The sequence below is a fragment of the Cherax quadricarinatus genome, unplaced genomic scaffold (assembly GCF_038502225.1).
Source record: "Cherax quadricarinatus isolate ZL_2023a unplaced genomic scaffold, ASM3850222v1 Contig155, whole genome shotgun sequence".
Taxonomy (NCBI): Eukaryota; Metazoa; Arthropoda; class Malacostraca; order Decapoda; family Parastacidae; genus Cherax; species Cherax quadricarinatus.
Window position 1 is genome coordinate 83,246 of NW_027195181.1, and position 20,061 is coordinate 103,306.

The 20,061-nt window shown below is 36.6% G+C and overlaps 1 protein-coding gene across 1 annotated transcript; it reads right to left on the reverse strand.

The window, feature by feature from the left end:
* Positions 1 to 793: 793 nt before the first annotated feature.
* Positions 794 to 19,960, reverse strand: LOC128703791 (HUWE1-associated protein modifying stress responses). Its single transcript, XM_053798626.2, has 5 exons — positions 19,682 to 19,960; positions 11,783 to 11,857; positions 11,338 to 11,506; positions 2,158 to 2,294; positions 794 to 1,204 (listed from the first exon to the last, which is right to left on the reverse strand). Exons 1-5 carry the CDS (start codon positions 19,878 to 19,880, stop codon positions 1,002 to 1,004), a joined length of 783 nt encoding a protein of 260 aa, XP_053654601.2. The 5' UTR covers positions 19,881 to 19,960; the 3' UTR covers positions 794 to 1,001.
* Between the last annotated feature and the right edge of the window lie 101 nt (positions 19,961 to 20,061).

Here is a 20,061-nt window from a genome sequence, read left to right on the forward strand (position 1 = left end):
TTGTAAAGGTCTTCAACATGAGTTGCATATCATTTGCAGATTAATACTGCTTTAAACTAATACATATTATGTATGCATGACAAGCCCTATGTCTGAAGATACAGGGAGTCACAGGAAGTTACAAACTAATACATATTATGTATGCATGACAAGCCCTATGTCTGAGGATACAGGGAGTCACAGGAAGTTATAAGTATTCACCAAACAGTGAAGCAAAAAATTAAACACTTTAAAGCACCAAGGATGCAATAGAATGAATAACATTAAATATGATTCAAGCTAGTTCATTTCTTGCATATTAATGTACAGTACTTACATCCTTGATTCTTTCATTTACACAATATCCACAAATATGGGGCTCTTGCTATCAGCAAGATCAAATGTTCCTAGGATTTGTAGAATTTGTGAATGCATTTATAATCTGCTCCTCATTTATATTTATCGCATTCTTCACTTCACAAGACGAACTGGAGCAAGACCATGCCACTAATTAGGCGTTTTGTGGGATTACTTGAAAATATTGAATATTTTGAGCTGTTTGAGATTTAAGGCTTAGCTCACGATCTCAAACATTAACTTCAAAACTATATACAAGAGGCACAAAAATAGTTTTGAAATAAGAACATCATGCTCTGCATGAAAGAAAATGACTATCTCACAAACTCCATCTGGAATAATAATGGCTGAAAATATTAATGATGGGAATAAATGATAATTCAATAAAGAAAATTTTCAATAAAACAGGGCTACCTCTTCTAACTTTAACACATACAGTACAATGTTTTGCAGCTTGACCCAATACTTGTTTTACAATTACTCCCACAAATCACCTGAGATATATCATTAGGCTGTAACCTAATGATCCACAATCCAACAGGAAACACCATATTTTTCTTTTACACAGTTTCTTTCCATAAAAAAATTACCCGCTGAAATATTGATTCTTAGGCACACTGAAATAGGTTTTTTAACGGAAAACTTATCTAGCTTACAATAGGCTCTTAGGTATAACGAGAACGTTTGTGCTGTGGTGAATCCATAGTCACATCATGAGTCGGGGAGGAGGAGGGTGCTGGTCGCTTATTTCTTGCAAATTCGTCACAGATAAAAGCCTGCAACTCTGGCAAATGAGTTGAATTTCGACGCCGAGAGGAGAGAGTGGGTGACCCAACTGGTGGTGGGCGTACGTTTAAACTAGGTTGACCTAAAATACAAGAGTAATTAAAAATTGCTGTCCTTTAATATGCTAATAATTTTTCAAAACCTCTTTCCAAATTGTTAAGTGGTAATGCTTCACTGTCCATAATAAAATTTTGCTCCTCTATCAGCTGTGACAATAAGGAGTTCAGATAGAGACTGCTCTATCAAGGAAACTAACATTATACAGTACACTACACTATCCTGCAAGAGCTGTGTGGAAGAAGAGGTTGAGAAAATGCATTATGACTATCAAGTCTTGTGATGTAACTGAGGGGAAGAATCAACAATAAGGAAATGTGCAGCACTTGTAAAACTACCCCAATTAATTTAGAATTTTTATATTAAAATATGATGCAACAATTGATTAAGTTATTTACAATAATGGCACAGATTTATAAAGAAGTCAGCCTTTTAAAACTACAGTATATGTCACAATATTTTTGTATAACACTTACCAGACATGTATCACCATGGCTATGCATAAATATCCATTCCTCATTAAAATATATTAATAACATTGACTATTGATACCAGAATTACCCCAGTTTACATTACATGTATTATGCCACACACCTGATGGCTAAACACCATCACACTCTAAACGTATACCACTTTGAGATAATCATAACTTAAATTTTTTAATGCCTGGGTAGAAAGATGGAAAGTGTTAACATTTATATATCCAACAAATATGCAAGCCTTTGTAACAAATGTTACAATTAAATAAATTTTTGTACTGCCAATGACTATAAACACATTGCTCAAAAATAGCTTAAAAACGAGTCTAACAACCAACACATTTCAAGGAAAATTTCTTCAATCACCAATGTGGATTGAAAATTTTAACAAGAGTAAACAATGCTTTAAATATTTATAACACAATTTTAATAAATGAAAAAGAATGTACATATTGTAATTACATATTAAGTAATATGGCAGCAGTAAAAGTGTACATACCTGAAATTCCAAGAGCTTCCCTGAAAGTATTGAGATCTGGATCTGGATTGTGAGCATGGGAGTGCATGTGTGTGTGGTGAGGACTTGGTAGACGGGGACCCATGCGCTCCAGAGAGATACGAGTACGAGGAGACCCTCTGAACAAATATAAATTTTTGTTATGAACTGCTTTAAGATAAAAAAGCTTTAGAAACAAGTAATACATTTTTATATTACGTCTATAGAATGCATCCATGGGGAAGTGAAAAAAGAATCCTTCCTCCATAAGCCATGCATGTCATAAAAGCTGACTATAAAATGCTGGGAGAAAGGGGGTAGTAGCCTTTTCTCCTGTTTAAATTACTAAATGTAAAAAAGAAAAAACTTAACAAAAGTGTTTTTTCTTATTTGGGTTACCTTGCCTTGGTGGGAGATGGCCAACGTGTTAAAAAATCTATAATCTTCCCTTGTAATGCTTGCCATATCTCTAACATAGAACAATAATATTAAGGAAAAATGCATTCTGTACAATTTTTTTTTTTTTTTATCACACTGGCCGATTCCCACCAAGGCAGGGTGGCTCGAAAAAGAAAAACTTTCACCATCATTCACTCCATCACTGTCTTGCCAGAGGGGTGCTTTACACTACAGTTTTTAAACTGTAACATTAACACCCCCTCCTTCAGAGTGCAGGCACTGTACTTCCCATCTTCAGGACTCAAGTCCGGCCTGCCGGTTTCCCTGAATCCCTTCATAAATGTTACTTTGCTCACACTCCAACAGCACGTCAAGTATTAAAAACCATTTGTCTCCATTCACTCCTATCAAACACCCTCGCGCATGCCTGCTGGAAGTCCAAGCCCCTCGCACACAAAATCTCCTTTACCCCCTCCCTCCAACCTTTCCTAGGCCGACCCCTACCCCGCCTTCCTTCCACTACAGACTGATACACTCTTGAAGTCATTCTGTTTTGCTCCATTCTCTCTACATGTCCGAACCACCTCAACAACCCTTCCTCAGCCCTCTGGACAACAGTTTTGGTAATCCCGCACCTCCTCCTAACTTCCAAACTACGAATTCTCTGCATTATATTCACACCACACATAGCCCTCAGACAGGACATCTCCACTGCCTCCAGCCTTCTCCTCTCTGCAACATTCATCACCCATGCTTCACGCCCATATAAGAGCGTTGGTAAAACTATATTCTCATACATTCCCCTCTTTGCCTCCAAGGACAAAGTTCTTTGTCTCCACAGACTCCTAAGTGCACCACTCACCCTTTTCCCCTCATCAATTCTATGATTCACCTCATCTTTCATAGACCCATCCGCTGACATGTCCACTCCCAAATATCTGAATACATTCACCTCCTCCATACTCTCTCCCTCCAATCTGATATCCAATCTTTCATCACCTAATCTTTTTGTTATCCTCATAACCTTACTCTTTCCTGTATTCACTTTTAATTTTCTTCTTTTGCATACCCTACCAAATTCATCCCCCAATCTCTGCAACTTCTCTTCAGAATCTCCCAAGAGCACAGTGTCATCAGCAAAGAGCAACTGTGAGAACTCCCACTTTGTGTCTGATTCTTTATCTTTTAACTCCCCGCCTCTTGCCAAGACCCTTGCATTTACTTCTCTTACAACCCTATCTATAAATATATTAAACAACCACGGTGACATCACACATCCTTGTCTAAGGCCTGCTTTTACTGGGAAATAATTTCCCTCTTTCCTACATACTCTAACTTGAGCCTCACTATCCTCGTAAAAACTCTTCACTGCTTTCAGTAACCTACCTCCTACACCATACACCTGCAACATCTGCCACATTGCCCCCCTATCCACCCAGTCATACGCCTTTTCCAAATCCATAAATGCCACAAAGACCTCTTTAGCCTTATCTAAATACTGTTCACTTATATGTTTCACTGTAAACACCTGGTCCACACACCCCCTACCTTTCCTAAAGCCTCCTTGTTCATCTGCTATCCTATTCTCCGTCTTACTCTTAATTCTTTCAATAATAACTCTACCATACACTTTACCAGGTATACTCAACAGACTTATCCCCCTATAATTTTTGCACTCTCTTTTGTCCCCTTTGCCTTTATACAAAGGAACTATGCATGCTCTCTGCCAATCCCTAGGTACCTTACCCTCTTCCATACATTTATTAAATAATTGCACCAACCACTCCAAAACTATATCCCCACCTGCTTTTAACATTTCTATCTTTATCCCATCAATCCTGGCTGCCTTACCCCCTTTCATTTTACCTACTGCCTCACAAACTTCCCCCACACTCACAACTGGCTCTTCCTCACTCCTACAAGATGTTATTCCTCCTTGCCCTATACACGAAATCACAGCTTCCCTATCTTCATCAACATTTAACAATTCCTCAAAATATTCCCTCCATCTTCCCAATACCTCTAACTCTCCATTTAATAACTCTCCTCTCCTATTTTTAACTGACAAATCCATTTGTTCTCTAGGCTTCCTTAACTTGTTAATCTCACTCCAAAACTTTTTCTTATTTTCAACAAAATTTGTTGATAACATCTCACCCACTCTCTCATTTGCTCTCTTTTTACATTGCTTCACCACTCTCTTAACCTCTCTCTTTTTCTCCATATACTCTTCCCTCCTTGCATCACTGCTACTTTGTAAAAACTTCTCATATGCTAACTTTTTCTCCCTTACTACTCTCTTCACATCATCATTCCACTAATCGCTCCTCTTCCCTCCTGCACCCACTTTCCTGTAACCACAAACTTCTGCTGAACACTCTAACACGACATTTTTAAACCTACCCCATACCTCTTCGACCCCATTGCCTATGCTCTCATTAGCCCATCTATCCTCCAATAGCTGTTTATATCTTACCCTAACTGCCTCCTCTTTTAGTTTATAAACCTTCACCTCTCTCTTACCTGATGCTTCTATTCTCCTTGTATCCCATCTACCTTTTACTCTCTGTAGCTACAACTAGAAAGTGATCTGATATATCTCTGGCCCCTCTATAAACATGTACATCCTGAAGTCTACTCAACAGTCTTTTATCTACCAATACATAACCCAACAAACTACTGTCATTTCGCCCTACATCATATCTTGTATATTTATCCTCTTTTTCTTAAAATATGTATTACCTATAACTAAACCCCTTTCTATACAAAGTTCAATTAAAGGACTCCCATTATCATTTACACCTGGCACCCCAAACTTACCTACCACACCCTCTCTAAAAGTTTCTCCTACTTTAGCATTCAGGTCCCCTACCACAATTACTCTCTCACTTGGTTCAAAGGTTCCTATACATTCACTTAACATCTCCCAAAATCTCTCTCTCTCCTCTACATTCCTCTCTTCTCCAGGTGCATACACGCTTATTATGACCCACTTTTCACATCCAACCTTTACTTTAATCCATGTAATTCTTGAATTTACACATTCATATTCTCTTTTCTCCTTCCATAACTGATCCTTCAACATTACTGCTACCCCTTCCTTTGCTCTAACTCTCAGATACTCCAGATTTAATCCCATTTATTTTCCCCCACCGAAACTCCCCTACCCCCTTCAGCTTTGTTTCGCTTAGGGCCCGGATATCCAACTTCTTTTCATTCATAACATCAGCAATCATCTGTTTCTTGTCATCTGCACTACATCCACACACATTCAAGCATCCCAGTTTTATAAAGTTTTTCTTCTTCTCTTTTTTAGTACAAATATTACATAAAAACATATTGTATAAGCTCATTTTTTAACCCTTTGAGGGTCAACAGGCCCTCTCCAAGAGTCATTTTCAGGGTCAGCCAAATTAAAAAAAAAAAAAAATTCTTATGAAAAGATAGAGAATCTTTTCCCGATCATATTGACACCAAAAGTATGAAATTTGATGGAAAACTTACGGAATTATGCTCTCGCGAAGTTAGCGGTCTCGACGATGTTTACACATCGGCAATTTTGCCCACTTTGAGCCTTATTTTCGGCCAATTCCAGTGTACTAGTCGACAGAAATCCTAACTATTTCTCTAGAACTCTATTTTTTCTATTGAATGAGTGCAAGAAACCACCCATTCACTGATTTCAACTAATACAGTGGTCAGAATTTTGCAATTTTGCCAATTTCACACAAATTTCAAAAGATGCCAATTTCCAAATAGGGTCCAGAATAAACAAGAAAGACATTCCTGGCACTAAAATAACATTTTCTCTGTTCGTCAGTCACATCCCCAGGCCCCTCTTATATTTCTTTGGCTTTCCACTTTCAATTTTTAGTCTTACAAATAATAGAAGATTTACTGTTATGCAGGATGCTGCATTAGTGTAGAAATGGTATAAATATTATCAGCGCACTTGTGAAAGAATATTAGACTCACCAGTTGACGTGTATTGGACGTTTGGCATGATTTGTTTACTTTTGAACTTTGGTAAAAATCGAACATTTCTGCTACTTTGAGCTCAATTTCAAAGTACTTTTCATTGTAAAACCAGTCAAAATCATCTCAATTTCTGTAATATGTCTTCCATTCTATAAAATGAGACCAGGAAAACTAGAATACAACAATAAATACCATACGAAAATACAGTGCAAATTCGCTGTTTTATTCCAAAAACACGGTCAAAGTTTTGTTTTTCTCATTATGCACTGTGTGCTGCAGGATTTTTTTTATACTGTGCACACTGACCACATAGACCCATTCTTTCATATGTATGCCTACCAGCTTTCTCCCACTAGATTTGAGGGCGCTAGAATTTAGGCATACTAGTACGTCAAAAACCCTGGGTCGTAAGCCGTACTAGTACGGCCGAAACCCTCAAAGGGTTAAAGTAAACACTTATGTTACCTGAATGAAATCCTTTTATCCCCTACACCAAAAATATTTTTGTCACTTACCGCCACCAAAAATTTTTATACCTCATTAAATTTCAAGGTTAATTTTGGCTATCCTACCTCAGCTGATTTTAAAGAAAAAACCCCATTAGGGAATACTGACACAAAGATCAGTATACCTATTTACTGCTAGGCAAATAGAGAAAACAGGTGCAAGACTTGCCTACACATGTATGTCTAAACTAACCCAGGAGAGAACCTAGACCCTTCAGTTGTGAGTTGAAGGTGCTACCACTAAGCTTAGTGATCACATCAAATCACCAAAATAACTTTGTATCAATAATGAAGATCAATTATTTCCACTTCCTATATTCAGTACCAAACAATCTTTTCCAACTAAATGGTAGTACATGCTGCACTATAATGAGGAGACTGTAAAAATGAAAAATGTTTTTATAACAAAAAAAAAAAAATTAATCAGTATGGTGTGCATTACATAACAGTACGCACGTCACTGCGATTAGAATCCACAATGCACTAGCATGCATAATTCACTGAACCCTCAAATTTGCTGTGTGGGAAATTTTGACCTAGACATAAGAGAATGGCTCTGTGAAGCAGGTGTGAAGAGTATTAAAAAAAAAATCCTGAGCCATACAGTGCATGATGAGAACAGCTAACGTCCAGTACAGGCATAGCTCACTATTATGGCGGGTTCGGCTCCACTGTAAAGTGAATATAGCCTTAAAGCAAATCAGAGCCTTTTTTTTTTTTTTCATTTGCCAGTGCATATACCCAAAAAAACAAATTTACACTATTATTTACTACATGCACAATAGCACTAGGCCAAAGAAAACAATGTAAAAGTAAAAATAGATCTTTTTTTTTGGGGGGGGAGGGGAAGGGAGGGTAAAGACTGCCAAAAACCATCTTGTGAGCAAGGCAAGTGCCGAAAATAAACATTAATAAAACTGTAAAGCACTGCATAAGACAAGCACTGTGTGGCATATTAATGAGATATGCCTGTACTCTAGGCAAGGGTAACGAGGAGCCTCCACATATGAAAAGTTGGGACATTTTTTAGGGGGGATTTTTTGTGGTTTTTATTGATTGACTTTTGCTACCAATAGACTGAAGACATGCTTAGTGAAATAGAGAAGATTTCAATAAGTTTAAGACCAGAAGTGACTTGAAAACGGCATCAAATTGGAAAAAATTCTCAATGGCCAAGATATCTCTCTTCCTTGCCACAATCATGTTTATGCCACACATTTTTAAGTATAATAATGCAGCAAACTGGTTGAATGACAGCCTAATGTGTATCCTGGAGTTCACTGATGTTATCTCTGTCAACATATTTATCCTGTAGCTGAGTATGCCACATTTGTGCCTTTAACAATCACGTACAGTAAATGTCAGATAAAATGGATCCCCATAAAGTGGATGTCGGTTAAAAAAGACAAAATAAAATCTGGTCGGACAAAGGCTCAACATGTACGTTTAATGGGATGTCAGATTAAAACAACCATGAGGCAGACCAAATCCATTATGTTGAGTGGCTATCCGGTCTGGTGGTGCATTCAATAAATTGCAAGTTTGTATGATCCAAGGTTCATCCTGGACACACCCACTTTCACTGTTCCTGTGCAGCAGGGCCAGCCAATGACTGCTCGCATCAGTGTGTTATTGTCTTTGCGTATGCTCCCACCTTTGTCATTTCATCTCCAATTTTCCCCTGGATTTACCGAGTGTTTAATAATTTTATTAAAGTACCGTGTACAGCGTTATTAACAATGGCGAAGAAGCAGTGTGTAACCTTAACTATTAAGCAGAAACTTGAATTAATACAGATACTGGAGGCTGGTGTTTCAGTGGCTTAGGTGTGTGAGGAGTATGGCATAGACAAGCAAACAGAAAACCAGAAAAAAAGTAAAAAAAATTATTGTACTGTAATCTATTGTATTGTACCATGCTGTACTTTTAACCTATTATCTTTTTGGGTTCATATACTGATAAAAATTCTCTGTACTCATTTATTCTTAGTATATCTGGTAGTAAGTCAATACAGTGGATTAAGTATGTTTTATTGGGTGTCTGTCCATGTCCTGTAGTCAAACAGTTAAGCAGATTACACCCAGTTAACCCTTTCAGGTTTCAGGCCCCAATCTGGAACTTGCTCTTTTTGTCCAAAAATACTCCCCCCTCCCCACCCCCAAAAAAGAAAAAAATCTTATGAAAAGGTAGAGAATCTTTTTCCAAAGGTAATAGCACCAAAAGTGTGAAATTTGATGGAAAACTTATGGAATTACACTGGCGCAAATTTAGCCATCTCACTGCAATTTATGCACAGGCGATTTTGTCCACCAAGTCCAATTTCAGACCAATTCCATTGTTCCAGAGGAACAAATTCTTAGCTATTTCATAGAATGCATTCCATTCTGTTGATTGACCATAAGAAACAGCTCACTCAAATACCCTATAAAGTTATCAGAATTCAATAATTTGGCCAATCTCACACAAAATTAAAAAAAATGCCAGTTTAAAAATAGAGTTCATAATAAATAATGTAGAGATTCCTGGCACTAGAGCAATATTTTCTTTGTATATTAGTCATGTCCTCAGGCCTCTCCTATATCACACTTGCTTTCCATTTTGAGTTCTTATTCACACAAAAAGTAGAAGATTTAATCTATTTTTCAAATAATGAAATATAACCAGGAAAGATTGGTCATGGTTTACAGCATCCCAATAATTTAATCAAGCTTATTAGAAATCCATAAAACAGACTTGGGGTTGTAAGAGGGCCTTACCCATCCTCAGGTATATCAGCAAAAATCGAATGTTTCCACTACTCTGAGCTCAATTTCAAGCTACTTCCATTTCTGAAACAAATCAAAATCATCTCTAGTTCAGTAATATTCCTTCCATTCTATCAAATGACACCAAGAAACAGCCAATGAAACCACGAAAAGCATCTGAGAAAACACTGCAAATATGCTATTTTTAAATCACACACCTGGTTACAGTTTTGTTTTTCCCATCCTGCACCATGTGTAGCACAATTTTTTTTTATAAGGTGAACAATAATTGCACACACACATTCTTTCATATCTAGGCCAAAATTTACTTCTCACAGATTATATGAGTGAGCTGAGCTCATGATGTAGAATTACATGATGGACCCTGAGCTCAAAGCTGCAGTTCTACAAAATGGTTAAAGGGTTAAAAGACAGTCAGGTATTATTTCAAGAATAGTGAAGAAGGTGAAGGAACAATAGTTAAGGTAGTACGAGTAGAGTCAGGCAGAATAGGACGACCAAGATGGTATAAATCTGGGGTGAAAGAAAGGGGTAGAAGTCATCTCAAGTAAGGGTGGATAGGGAGGGTGAAGGTGGTTTGAGTGACAGGGCTCGAGCATGCAGCAGACTTGTGTAAGCTTATTTTATTAGGGTGAGTGGAGAAAAGCGTTTCTTTTGTTTTGACTATATACTGTTGGAGTATGAGAAGGTAACATTTTTGAAGGGATTCTGGGAAACTGGTTATCTGAACTTTGAGTCCTGGAGGTGGAAGTACTGACTATCCCCACACTGAAGGAATGACGATGGTCTGTGGTCATGTACTCTCACTATTATACATTTCTCATCCACCTATTATACATTTCTCATCCACCAATATGAAAATTGCAAAATTAGTACCATTACACATCCCCATAGAATGCATGGGCATGTGTAACATACTATACAGCTGCACACTTGCAATACATGTTTTATTATGCTGTTAATATGCTCTACTAGTGATACAGGTGTCCTATATAATTTAAATATATTTGAATGCATTTCCTTTTTTTGGGGGTCATCCTACCTTGGTGGGAGATGGCTGGTGTGAAAATAAAAAGTTACAAAAGTTTTTCAAAACATTATTTACATGAAGCAGGTAAGTGCCTAATGGACATGATTAGAGATATGCAAAACACTCTGGTGATGAAGACCCAAGTAGGAAAAAGAGGTAACTGACCACCAAAGAGTTAGCAGACCAAAAATTTTTAGTTCCTTGTATTCAAATGTCAAGTTTTTAAATTATTTCATCATTTAAGGCAAATAATACTGAAAGTACACTGCATTGCTGTTATACTTTCTGGAACATGCAACTATAAAATCAGGCAAAACAAGGGTATGATGTACCAATTAAGTACACGTATTTTCTTAAAAATGTGCAAGTGCAATACTTTCATATGTTAAATCCCAAATATTATATTATGTTATGGCTATGCCAAGTGTATTGAGATATTCATAAATAGTATCCCATTTTAAGAACATGGGACAACTTTAAGAAACAAGAACAAGACGCAACTAGCCTCAGATGCGGGGATCGATGTGGCGGCGATTTTCCCGCTAAAAATGCTATTAATTCTTCTCGGCGAATATGTCTTCTTCGTCTAGCCCAATTAAGTACCTCTCTAGTGCGACGTTGATACCCTGCTTGCACACCAATCTCACCACTACGACGAACAGACTCCACAGCATCTGTGTAAATAATATTTGTAGAGGAGCATATGTTGACAGTTATAACGAATTGTACAGTATTGGCAACATTAACTGCCCAGTGTTAATAACCCAATATGGTTCTTAGCCCATGTAATTAAAATGAGCTAATCTAGGAGTAATAATATGCTAATCTGGGAGTCTAACAGTTGATGAATGTGCCCTGCAAGGCCTTAAATATACCTATAGTTTTTCCTTTAAGTTCCTAAAAATATTAGTATTTTTAAAAGTAACCAATAAACATCACTAGAAAGATACCTTTATAAAGAGCAGTGATGTGGCCAGCAGCTGTTTGAAAGGGTACCCACATGGATTGCTGGCTGTCTGCTGCACCTGTAATAGCAAATGTCTGAATACTTCTGCCATTGACAATTAACAAAGAAATATGCAGCATACTCCATTTAATGGAAGTCAAATTACCAATTTATAATGTATAAGTATATTATTACTAACCAAAGCATTTAATTCTACTTGTGGAGTCATAATAGAACAGATTTAATACAAGAACTAAGTATACCTGATTTCCCATAAGTACATACATGCAAATCTAAGCAGAAATTCCACTGATATATATTTGAAATTATGGAATGGCCTACCTACCTGTGCAATATATACCTGTACAGCAGTTATCAACATCACAAAAAATTAATAATGATTAAACAGAGAAATTTTAAGTTACCTTGTGTAAAATCACAAATTGCTTTACAGTATAGTTTAAAAGATATACAATGTGAGCAGTACAGCACAATCATTCATGACAACAAAAATTTGCTGTACAAACTGTGCATCTGTGAATACCTGGCTGCCTTTAACTTATCAGAGAGGCAGATAAACTTGCTACCATTCTAAAACAAGAGCCATCACCCATGCACCTTGTGGAATTTGACAGTAAGAAAATGAAATCAATCTATGGAAGGGTAAGGTTCTTACAGGTCACTGCGAATTCAGAATCCATTTATACCAATAAATTCTATCTAAAATCAATTTTGCTTCAAAGTTACTCAGTGTATTTACACAGCCACATCTTTCTAGTCATCATCTGATAAAAAAAAAACTGCATCAGGCGATGTTTCTGACAGCAACTTTAGTCTCCTTAACCCTTTGAGGGTCACCAGGCCCTCTCAGAGACTTGTTCTCAGTGTCACCAAAATTTAAAAAAAAAAAAAATTATTTTTTCTAATGAAAAGACAGAGAATCTTTTCCCAATCATAATGACACCAAAAGTATGAAATTTGATGGAAAACTTACGGAAGTATGCTCTCGCGAAGTTAGCGGTCTCGACGATGTTTACACATCGGCAATTTTGCCCACTTTGTGCCCTATTTTCGGCCAATTCCAGTGTACTAGTCGACAAAAATCATAACTATTTCGCTAGAACTCCGTTTTTTCTATCGAATGAATACAAGACACCACCCATATACCGATTTCAACTATCCAATAAAGTGGTCAGAATTTAGCAATTTTGCCAATTTCACACAAATTTAAAAAGATGCCAATTTCCAAATAGGATCCAGAATAAACAAGAAAGACATTCCTGGCACTAAAATAACATTTCCTCTGTTCATTAGTCACATCCCCATGCCCCTCTTACATTTCTTTTGCTTTCCACTTTGAATTTTTATTCTCACAAAAAATAGAAGATTTACTGTTATGCAGACTACTATATTAGTGTAGAAATGGTATAAATAATACCAGCACACCTGTGAAAGAATATTAGACTCACCAGTTGATGTGTATTGGACGTTTGGCATGATTTGTTTACTTTTGAACTTTGGCAAAAATCGAACATTTCTGCTACTTTGAGCTCAATTTCAAGGTACTTTTCATTGTGAAACCAATCAAAATCATCTCAATTTCTGTAATATGTCTTCCATTCTATAAAATAAGACCAGGAAAACTAGAATAAACAATAAATACCATACGAAAATACAGTGCAAAGTCGCTGTTTTAAACCAAAAACACGGTCAAATTTTTTTTCTCATTACGCACTGTGTGCTGCAGGATTTTTTTTATACTGTGCACACTGACCACATAGACCCATTCTTTCATATGTAGGCCTACCAGATTTCTCTTGCTAGATTTGAGGGCACTAGAATTCATGCGTACTAGTACATCAAAAACCCTGGCACGTAAGCCGTACTAGTACGGCCGAAACCCCGAAAGGGTTAATAAGAGCGTAGAGTAATATTTACAGTTATAAGAAAGAATATCCATTGATACTGACTTGGGAGTGAAAAAGCCACAGCATGTTTTGAATGAAATCTCATAAATGAAGCTATTCATTCAAGCTCCTTCAATATAATCACGGCATAAAGCAAGATTAGGCATTCGTCTACAGTAACAAACTATATCCCCTACAATAGCAAGCTATATCTCCTACAATAATAAACTATATCTCCTACAAGAACAAATATATCTCCTACAAGAACAAACTATATCTCCTACAAGAATAAACTACATCTCCTACAAGAACAAACTACATATATCTCAATATACAACAGCAAATTAAACTATATCTTCTAAAACAGCAAACTATATCTCCTCAGTATCTACTTTCATTCATCATCATTCCTGGTGAATACTTTGATATTCCTTGTGCTCACCTAAACAGCTACAGAAATTTGACACAAATAAAAGGGAAAAAAAAAAAAAAAAACTTGGAATGACTAACCAGACAAATTAAATTTTTTCAACTTTCCCAGTTTATAAAAACTTTAAATTTTATGTTCAATATATTTCTCCTGAAGCAATTTCTAGTGTAACTCCTTAAATTACCATTATAAGTTTGTGTAAAAGATAAATTTCATTTTAACATTACAATCTTAATTTATTATCTTTTCACTAAAAGTTGTATTAAAATATTTAATAATTTTATGTTTTGTGTCCCCTATATTTACATACTGTACAATGTTCAATATACAGTAATTTGTGTTTTTATACTGTTAGTAATAGTGCTAGTTTTACACTGCTTGAAGTGCTAAGCAATATCTCATGAAATATATGTATTGGTTAACTATTGCATCCTCCAAAAAAAAGTATCCAAATTACTATAACATTTATAATAAATACAGTAGTTTTAACACAAGAAGAAATGATCGACTACTAATAATTGCAATATAATCATCACCCTAAATTTTCAATAAACACTATCATTAGAAATTACCACCAACATCCCTTAACCATCATCAATCACACAACTCCGAAATACCAAGTCGACAAACAATGGATAAACTGTACCTAGTATATCAATATTAATTATTGATCTTGAAACACGGTTTGCATATTCTTCTTGCTCTTCACGATATATGTAGTTTACTGCGGTTATATTTTATTTTATTTTGCCTTTATCTAATTCTCTGCTGTGTCAATAAGGGCCAAAATGCTGCCTTGATGTGTGAAGCAAACTAGGAATGTTCTGTTCCTGGGGCTAATACATGAAGGTTTGGCTGTCATTTCCTATAGTCACTGTGTGACATCACAATGAAATTATACTACACAAGGTTTCAGCAGCTAAAGATGTCTTATATTTTAAGGTAAATATACCAGGCACAGCATAATAAGAAAAGTTAGATTATGTTAGGTAAGATGGTACTTCAGTCTGCAGAACACACACTGCATGTGAACCAAGTTAGTATTTGGGCCTATTATCAGTTGATGATATTCATGCTGATATTTAGGTTCAATAACCATTCTGAATGAAGTTATAATGTTATTTTCTGGGACCAAAAAACTCAATTTTAGTTCATTATATTCATAAGGACCCCAATGGAAATAAGTCACTCTGTCTGACTTTTTTGGGTTATCCTAGGTTCTCTACACATATGCTGCTATGTATGATAATTCTATGTAACTGTATTGTGTATACCTGAATAAATTTACTTACTTACTTACTTACTTACTTACTAAATCCACATGGGTCTTACAGTACCTGGGGAATACATGATCAGGTTTGATCTAAGGGAGGGTAGCTCTAACTCCTAAGCCCTCCACCATCACCAAGGCACCCTCCTATCTTTGAAGGGTAATCTTGGTTTAGCAGACAATAATGGAAATACACTTGTGTATAGTATGCAAGTCTTCCCTACCAGATATAAAACCTCGATACATATATAAAGTAGTTATACTCTTGAAGTTCATTTTGTATAATAAAGTATTATTATTATTGTATTTAGACGACATACTAAACCCTGTGAATGTCAATTCGACACAGAATGAAGGCAGCTTGATCCTTCACTCACTATTCGTGAGATCAAGACTACTTTTGCAGTAAAGCTTTCATCTCTCCACCAAAAAACAAAAGTGATTGTAAATGCTACATCTTTTACTGTAGATTTAATTTTACTTAAAAATAATTTGACTGAAGTCTTAGTGGACTGACTGACTGTCTCTCTCTCTCTCTCTAGATTCTGAAGATTTATTTAAATTTCAGATTAAGTGAATGTAAGTGATCTCACAGAAGCTCATAAGTTGTTTGTTGGTGAGAAGCATCCAATATTTCCCTACTAGTGATGAATTCTCCCTACCCATAATGCTCTGCATACAAGGGGCTTTTGGCATGTTCACCCAACTACTGTAATTCATTGTACAACTATGCATCATGTCCAAATAAAATATATGAATATGAATTGGCAATCCCTAACCTAAACTAAGATTATGTTGTTGAATAACTTGTAATTAAATCTTAAATGTCACTGAAGCTGCTGCTTGTATTGTATCTGGCAGTCACAAACTCAAACTCGCCACCATCACTGAACTATCCAAGAGGCAGTTTGGCAACTTGCCAGTAACTAAAAGTTATCCAACAATGTCAACTAGGATTACACAAGGATAATTTTTCCTTTAACCCTTTCAGGGTCCATGCCGTAGATCTATGGCTATACGTTTAGGGTCCAGACCGTAGATCTACGCCATGAGCTTAGCTCACTCTGATAAGCTGTAAGTGGTAAATTTGGGCCTAGATATGAGAGAATACATCTATGTAGATCTTAATACTACTGACTGCAAAAAGGATTTAGGAGTTCTGGTTAGCAGTAATCTAAAACCAAGACAACAGTGCATTAGTGTTCGCAATAAAGCTAACAGAATTCTTGGCTTCATATCTAGAAGTATAAATAATAGAAGTCCTCAGGTTGTTCTTCAACTCTATATATCCTTGGTTAGGCCTCATTTAGATTATGCTGCTCAGTTCTGGTCACCGTATTAAATGCTCTGGAAAACGTACAGAAGAGGATGACAAAGATGATCCCATGTATCAGAAATCTTCCCTATGAGGATAGACTGAGGGCCCTGAATCTGCACTCTCTCGAAAGGCGTAGAATTAGGGAGGATATGATCGAGGTGTATAAATGGAAAACAGGAATAAATAAAGGGGATGTAAATAGTGTGCTGAAAATTTCCAGCCAAGACAGGACTTGCAGCAATGGTTTCAAGTTGGAAAAATTCAGATTCAGGAAGGATATAGGAAAGCACTGGTTTGGTAATAGAGTTGTGGACGAGTGGAACAAACTCCCGAGTCCAGTTATTCAGGCTAAAACGTTGTGTAGTTTTAAAAATAGGTTAGATAAATACATGAGTGGGTGTGGGTGGGTGTGAGTTGGACCTGACTAGCTTGTGCTGCTGGGTCTGGTGCAGTGCTCCATCCTTGAGTGGAGGTGACCAGACTGGGTGGGTCATTGGGCTAATCCGGGGTGGGTGGGTCATTGGTCTAATCCGGGGTGGGGAACATGGACCTGCTCCGCATGGGTCAGTAGGCCTATTGCAGTGTTCCTTCTTTCTTATGTTCTTATGTGGTATGTGTGCACCACATAAAACAAATCCTGCAGCACACAGTGTATAACGAGAGAAAAAAAACAGACTAATTTTCGATTAAAACAGCGGCTTTGCAGTGTTTTTTTGTATGTTTTTTATAGTTGTATTTGCGATTTCATGGTCTCATTTGATAGAATGGAAGACACATTACAGAAATAGAGATGATTTTGATTGGTTTTAGCACTGGAAATGGCTTGAAACTGAGCTCAAAGTAGAGGAAATGCTAAATTTTTGCCGATGTTCAAGAGTAAACAAATGACCTCACACATCTAATACATGCCAGCTGGTGGGTCTAATATACATTCACAAATGTGATGATGATATTTATATAATTATTACAATATTGCATAACAGTAAATCTTCTATTTTTTGGTTTGAATAAAAATTCATTATGTGAATAAAAAATCAAAATGGAATTCATATGTAAAGCCTCAAAACGTAACTAATGAACAGAGGAAATGTTAGTTTAGTGCCAGGAATACCTACATTGTTTATTCTGGACCCTATTTTGAAATTGGAGTATTTTGAACTTTGTGTCAAATTGGCCAAATTACCAATTTCCGATCACTTTATTTTGTATTTGAAACAGTTGACTTGGCGATTTCTTGTGCTCAATCGATAGAATAGAAGTAATACTAGTGAAATAGCTAAGAATTTGGTCGACTGGAATAATGTAATTGGCCTAAATTGGGAGTCAAAGTTGGCAAAATCGCCGATTCGTAAATATCGCTGACACATCAAAATTCGCAAGAGCATAATTTCGTCAATTTTCCATCAAATTTCGTATTTTTTGTTTTATTACCTTCAGATAAAGATTCTCTACCATTTCATAAGAAAAAATAAAATTTTTTTTTGAAAATTATTGGACCCTGGTATGCACTTAGAAATTTGGCCTCTGGACCCTGAAAGAGTTAATCTGGCAAAAAGCTAAATTCTTCGAGATCATACAGCAAATGAGGAATGGGAGGAAATCAGGTTTGATCCAAGGAAAGAGTATAAGTCCAGTCCCTTGGATCAAGAGCCCCTTACTGGTATCAATGCACCTTCGAGAAGTAAATATTAGGTTTAGTGCGTGCCAATACTTTTATTACTTTACATATGGAAAAAATTGGATTCTCCTGACTGATCAATAAGTAAGTAGTAAGTAAGTAGACATAGGTACACGTAAGTACAATTATCATTCAGTGTAAATTACCTAGGATAATCCAAAAGTCTGACAAAGTGACTTATTTCCATTGGTGTCCTTGACCCTAAAGATTGGTATTGTCAGTAAGATAACTGGTATTCACCTGGATTACTCATTAATATTGAAAAGTGTGTGGCTTCAACAGACAAGTAAGTTTATTCAGTTATACACAAATACAGTTACATAGATTATCATACATAGCCGCATATATGTAGAGAACCTAGGATAACCCATAAAAGTCAGAAAAAGTGATTTATTTCCATTAAGGTCATTTAAATGTCTACTCAAAGTTCATTTCCACATGATACAATGCTTATACAGAAATGGGTGACACTAGATTACAGGCAGAAAGTCCACATTTATGCAGAGCATTTTGGGGAAGGATAAACCCAACTTAAAACTACAAGGGAAATAACTGTTAGATTTCAAAGTCCTATTTAAGTTTCAGATTAAGATTGTGAAGTTGTGTTCTAAGTTATATCTTCCTCTCAAGGGAGGTTCCTTGATTCTGGTGAGGGGCTCTTGATTCCAGGAACTGGAATAGTTCTCTACATCCTTGGACCAAACAGGATGGCCTCCCATTCCCCAGACTGTATGACCCTATGGGTTTAGCACTTCTGAACAGAATGTTTTAAGGTTATCTAAGATGTGGCTGGCAATGTGTTATTGTTATTATAATAAAAAATAAGTGCTAAACCCACAAGGGTCATACAACACTGACAATGAGTGGCAGAGTGATGTGTAATATTTTTTTGCTCAATTTAAAAAGAATTTTTGTGTCTGAGGTCTAATAACTAGGTGATTTTATTTAGGCACAGGTACACATAAGTACAACTATCATACATAGTGTAACTTACATAGAATAACTCGAAAAAGTTAGACAAAGTGACAGATTTCCATTGGGGTTAGTATTTAAATTTCCAGAACCCGGTAAAAAAAAAAATTACTGGTGGAATGTTAAACATATTTGATGAGATAAAGAAAATTCATTGCACTTAGAAGCATCATAAACAAAGATTTTAATATTTTTAGGATTAGAAAGAATTTGAGTGAAGTGTTAGTGACTGTACGTTTCTAGATTGTGAAGTGCTAGAAGAAGAGAAGGTTATTAGAGGAGACTGGTGGGTAAAAGAGGGCTAGTGGTAGATTATGGTGTGGCGAACCTTTGTACATGACAGCCACACACTGAGCAGCACTCTGGAACATGGCCCACATCTTCTCAGTGGCTGCATCAGCCTCATCATGGAGGCGCTGCTGGTGGTCTGCCTCTGCCTCCACCTCCTGCAGTGTCTGCTGCTCCCACGAGGTCACCCAGTAGTCACTCAGCACGTCCTCGTCTGCGTCACGACTCTCGCTCATCATGCCCAGCCTCGCCCAACCCCCAGCCCCTCACACAGACACAAGACAAGGGAAGATATAGTCAGCAGCAGACCTCCTCCTCCTGCTCAGCTGTGATGTGTTTTGTCGATGTCGCAAAGATGTTCCAACACTCTCCTTCCTCCTACCACACCTCCCAACAAAACATCAAATATCGTCATTTATA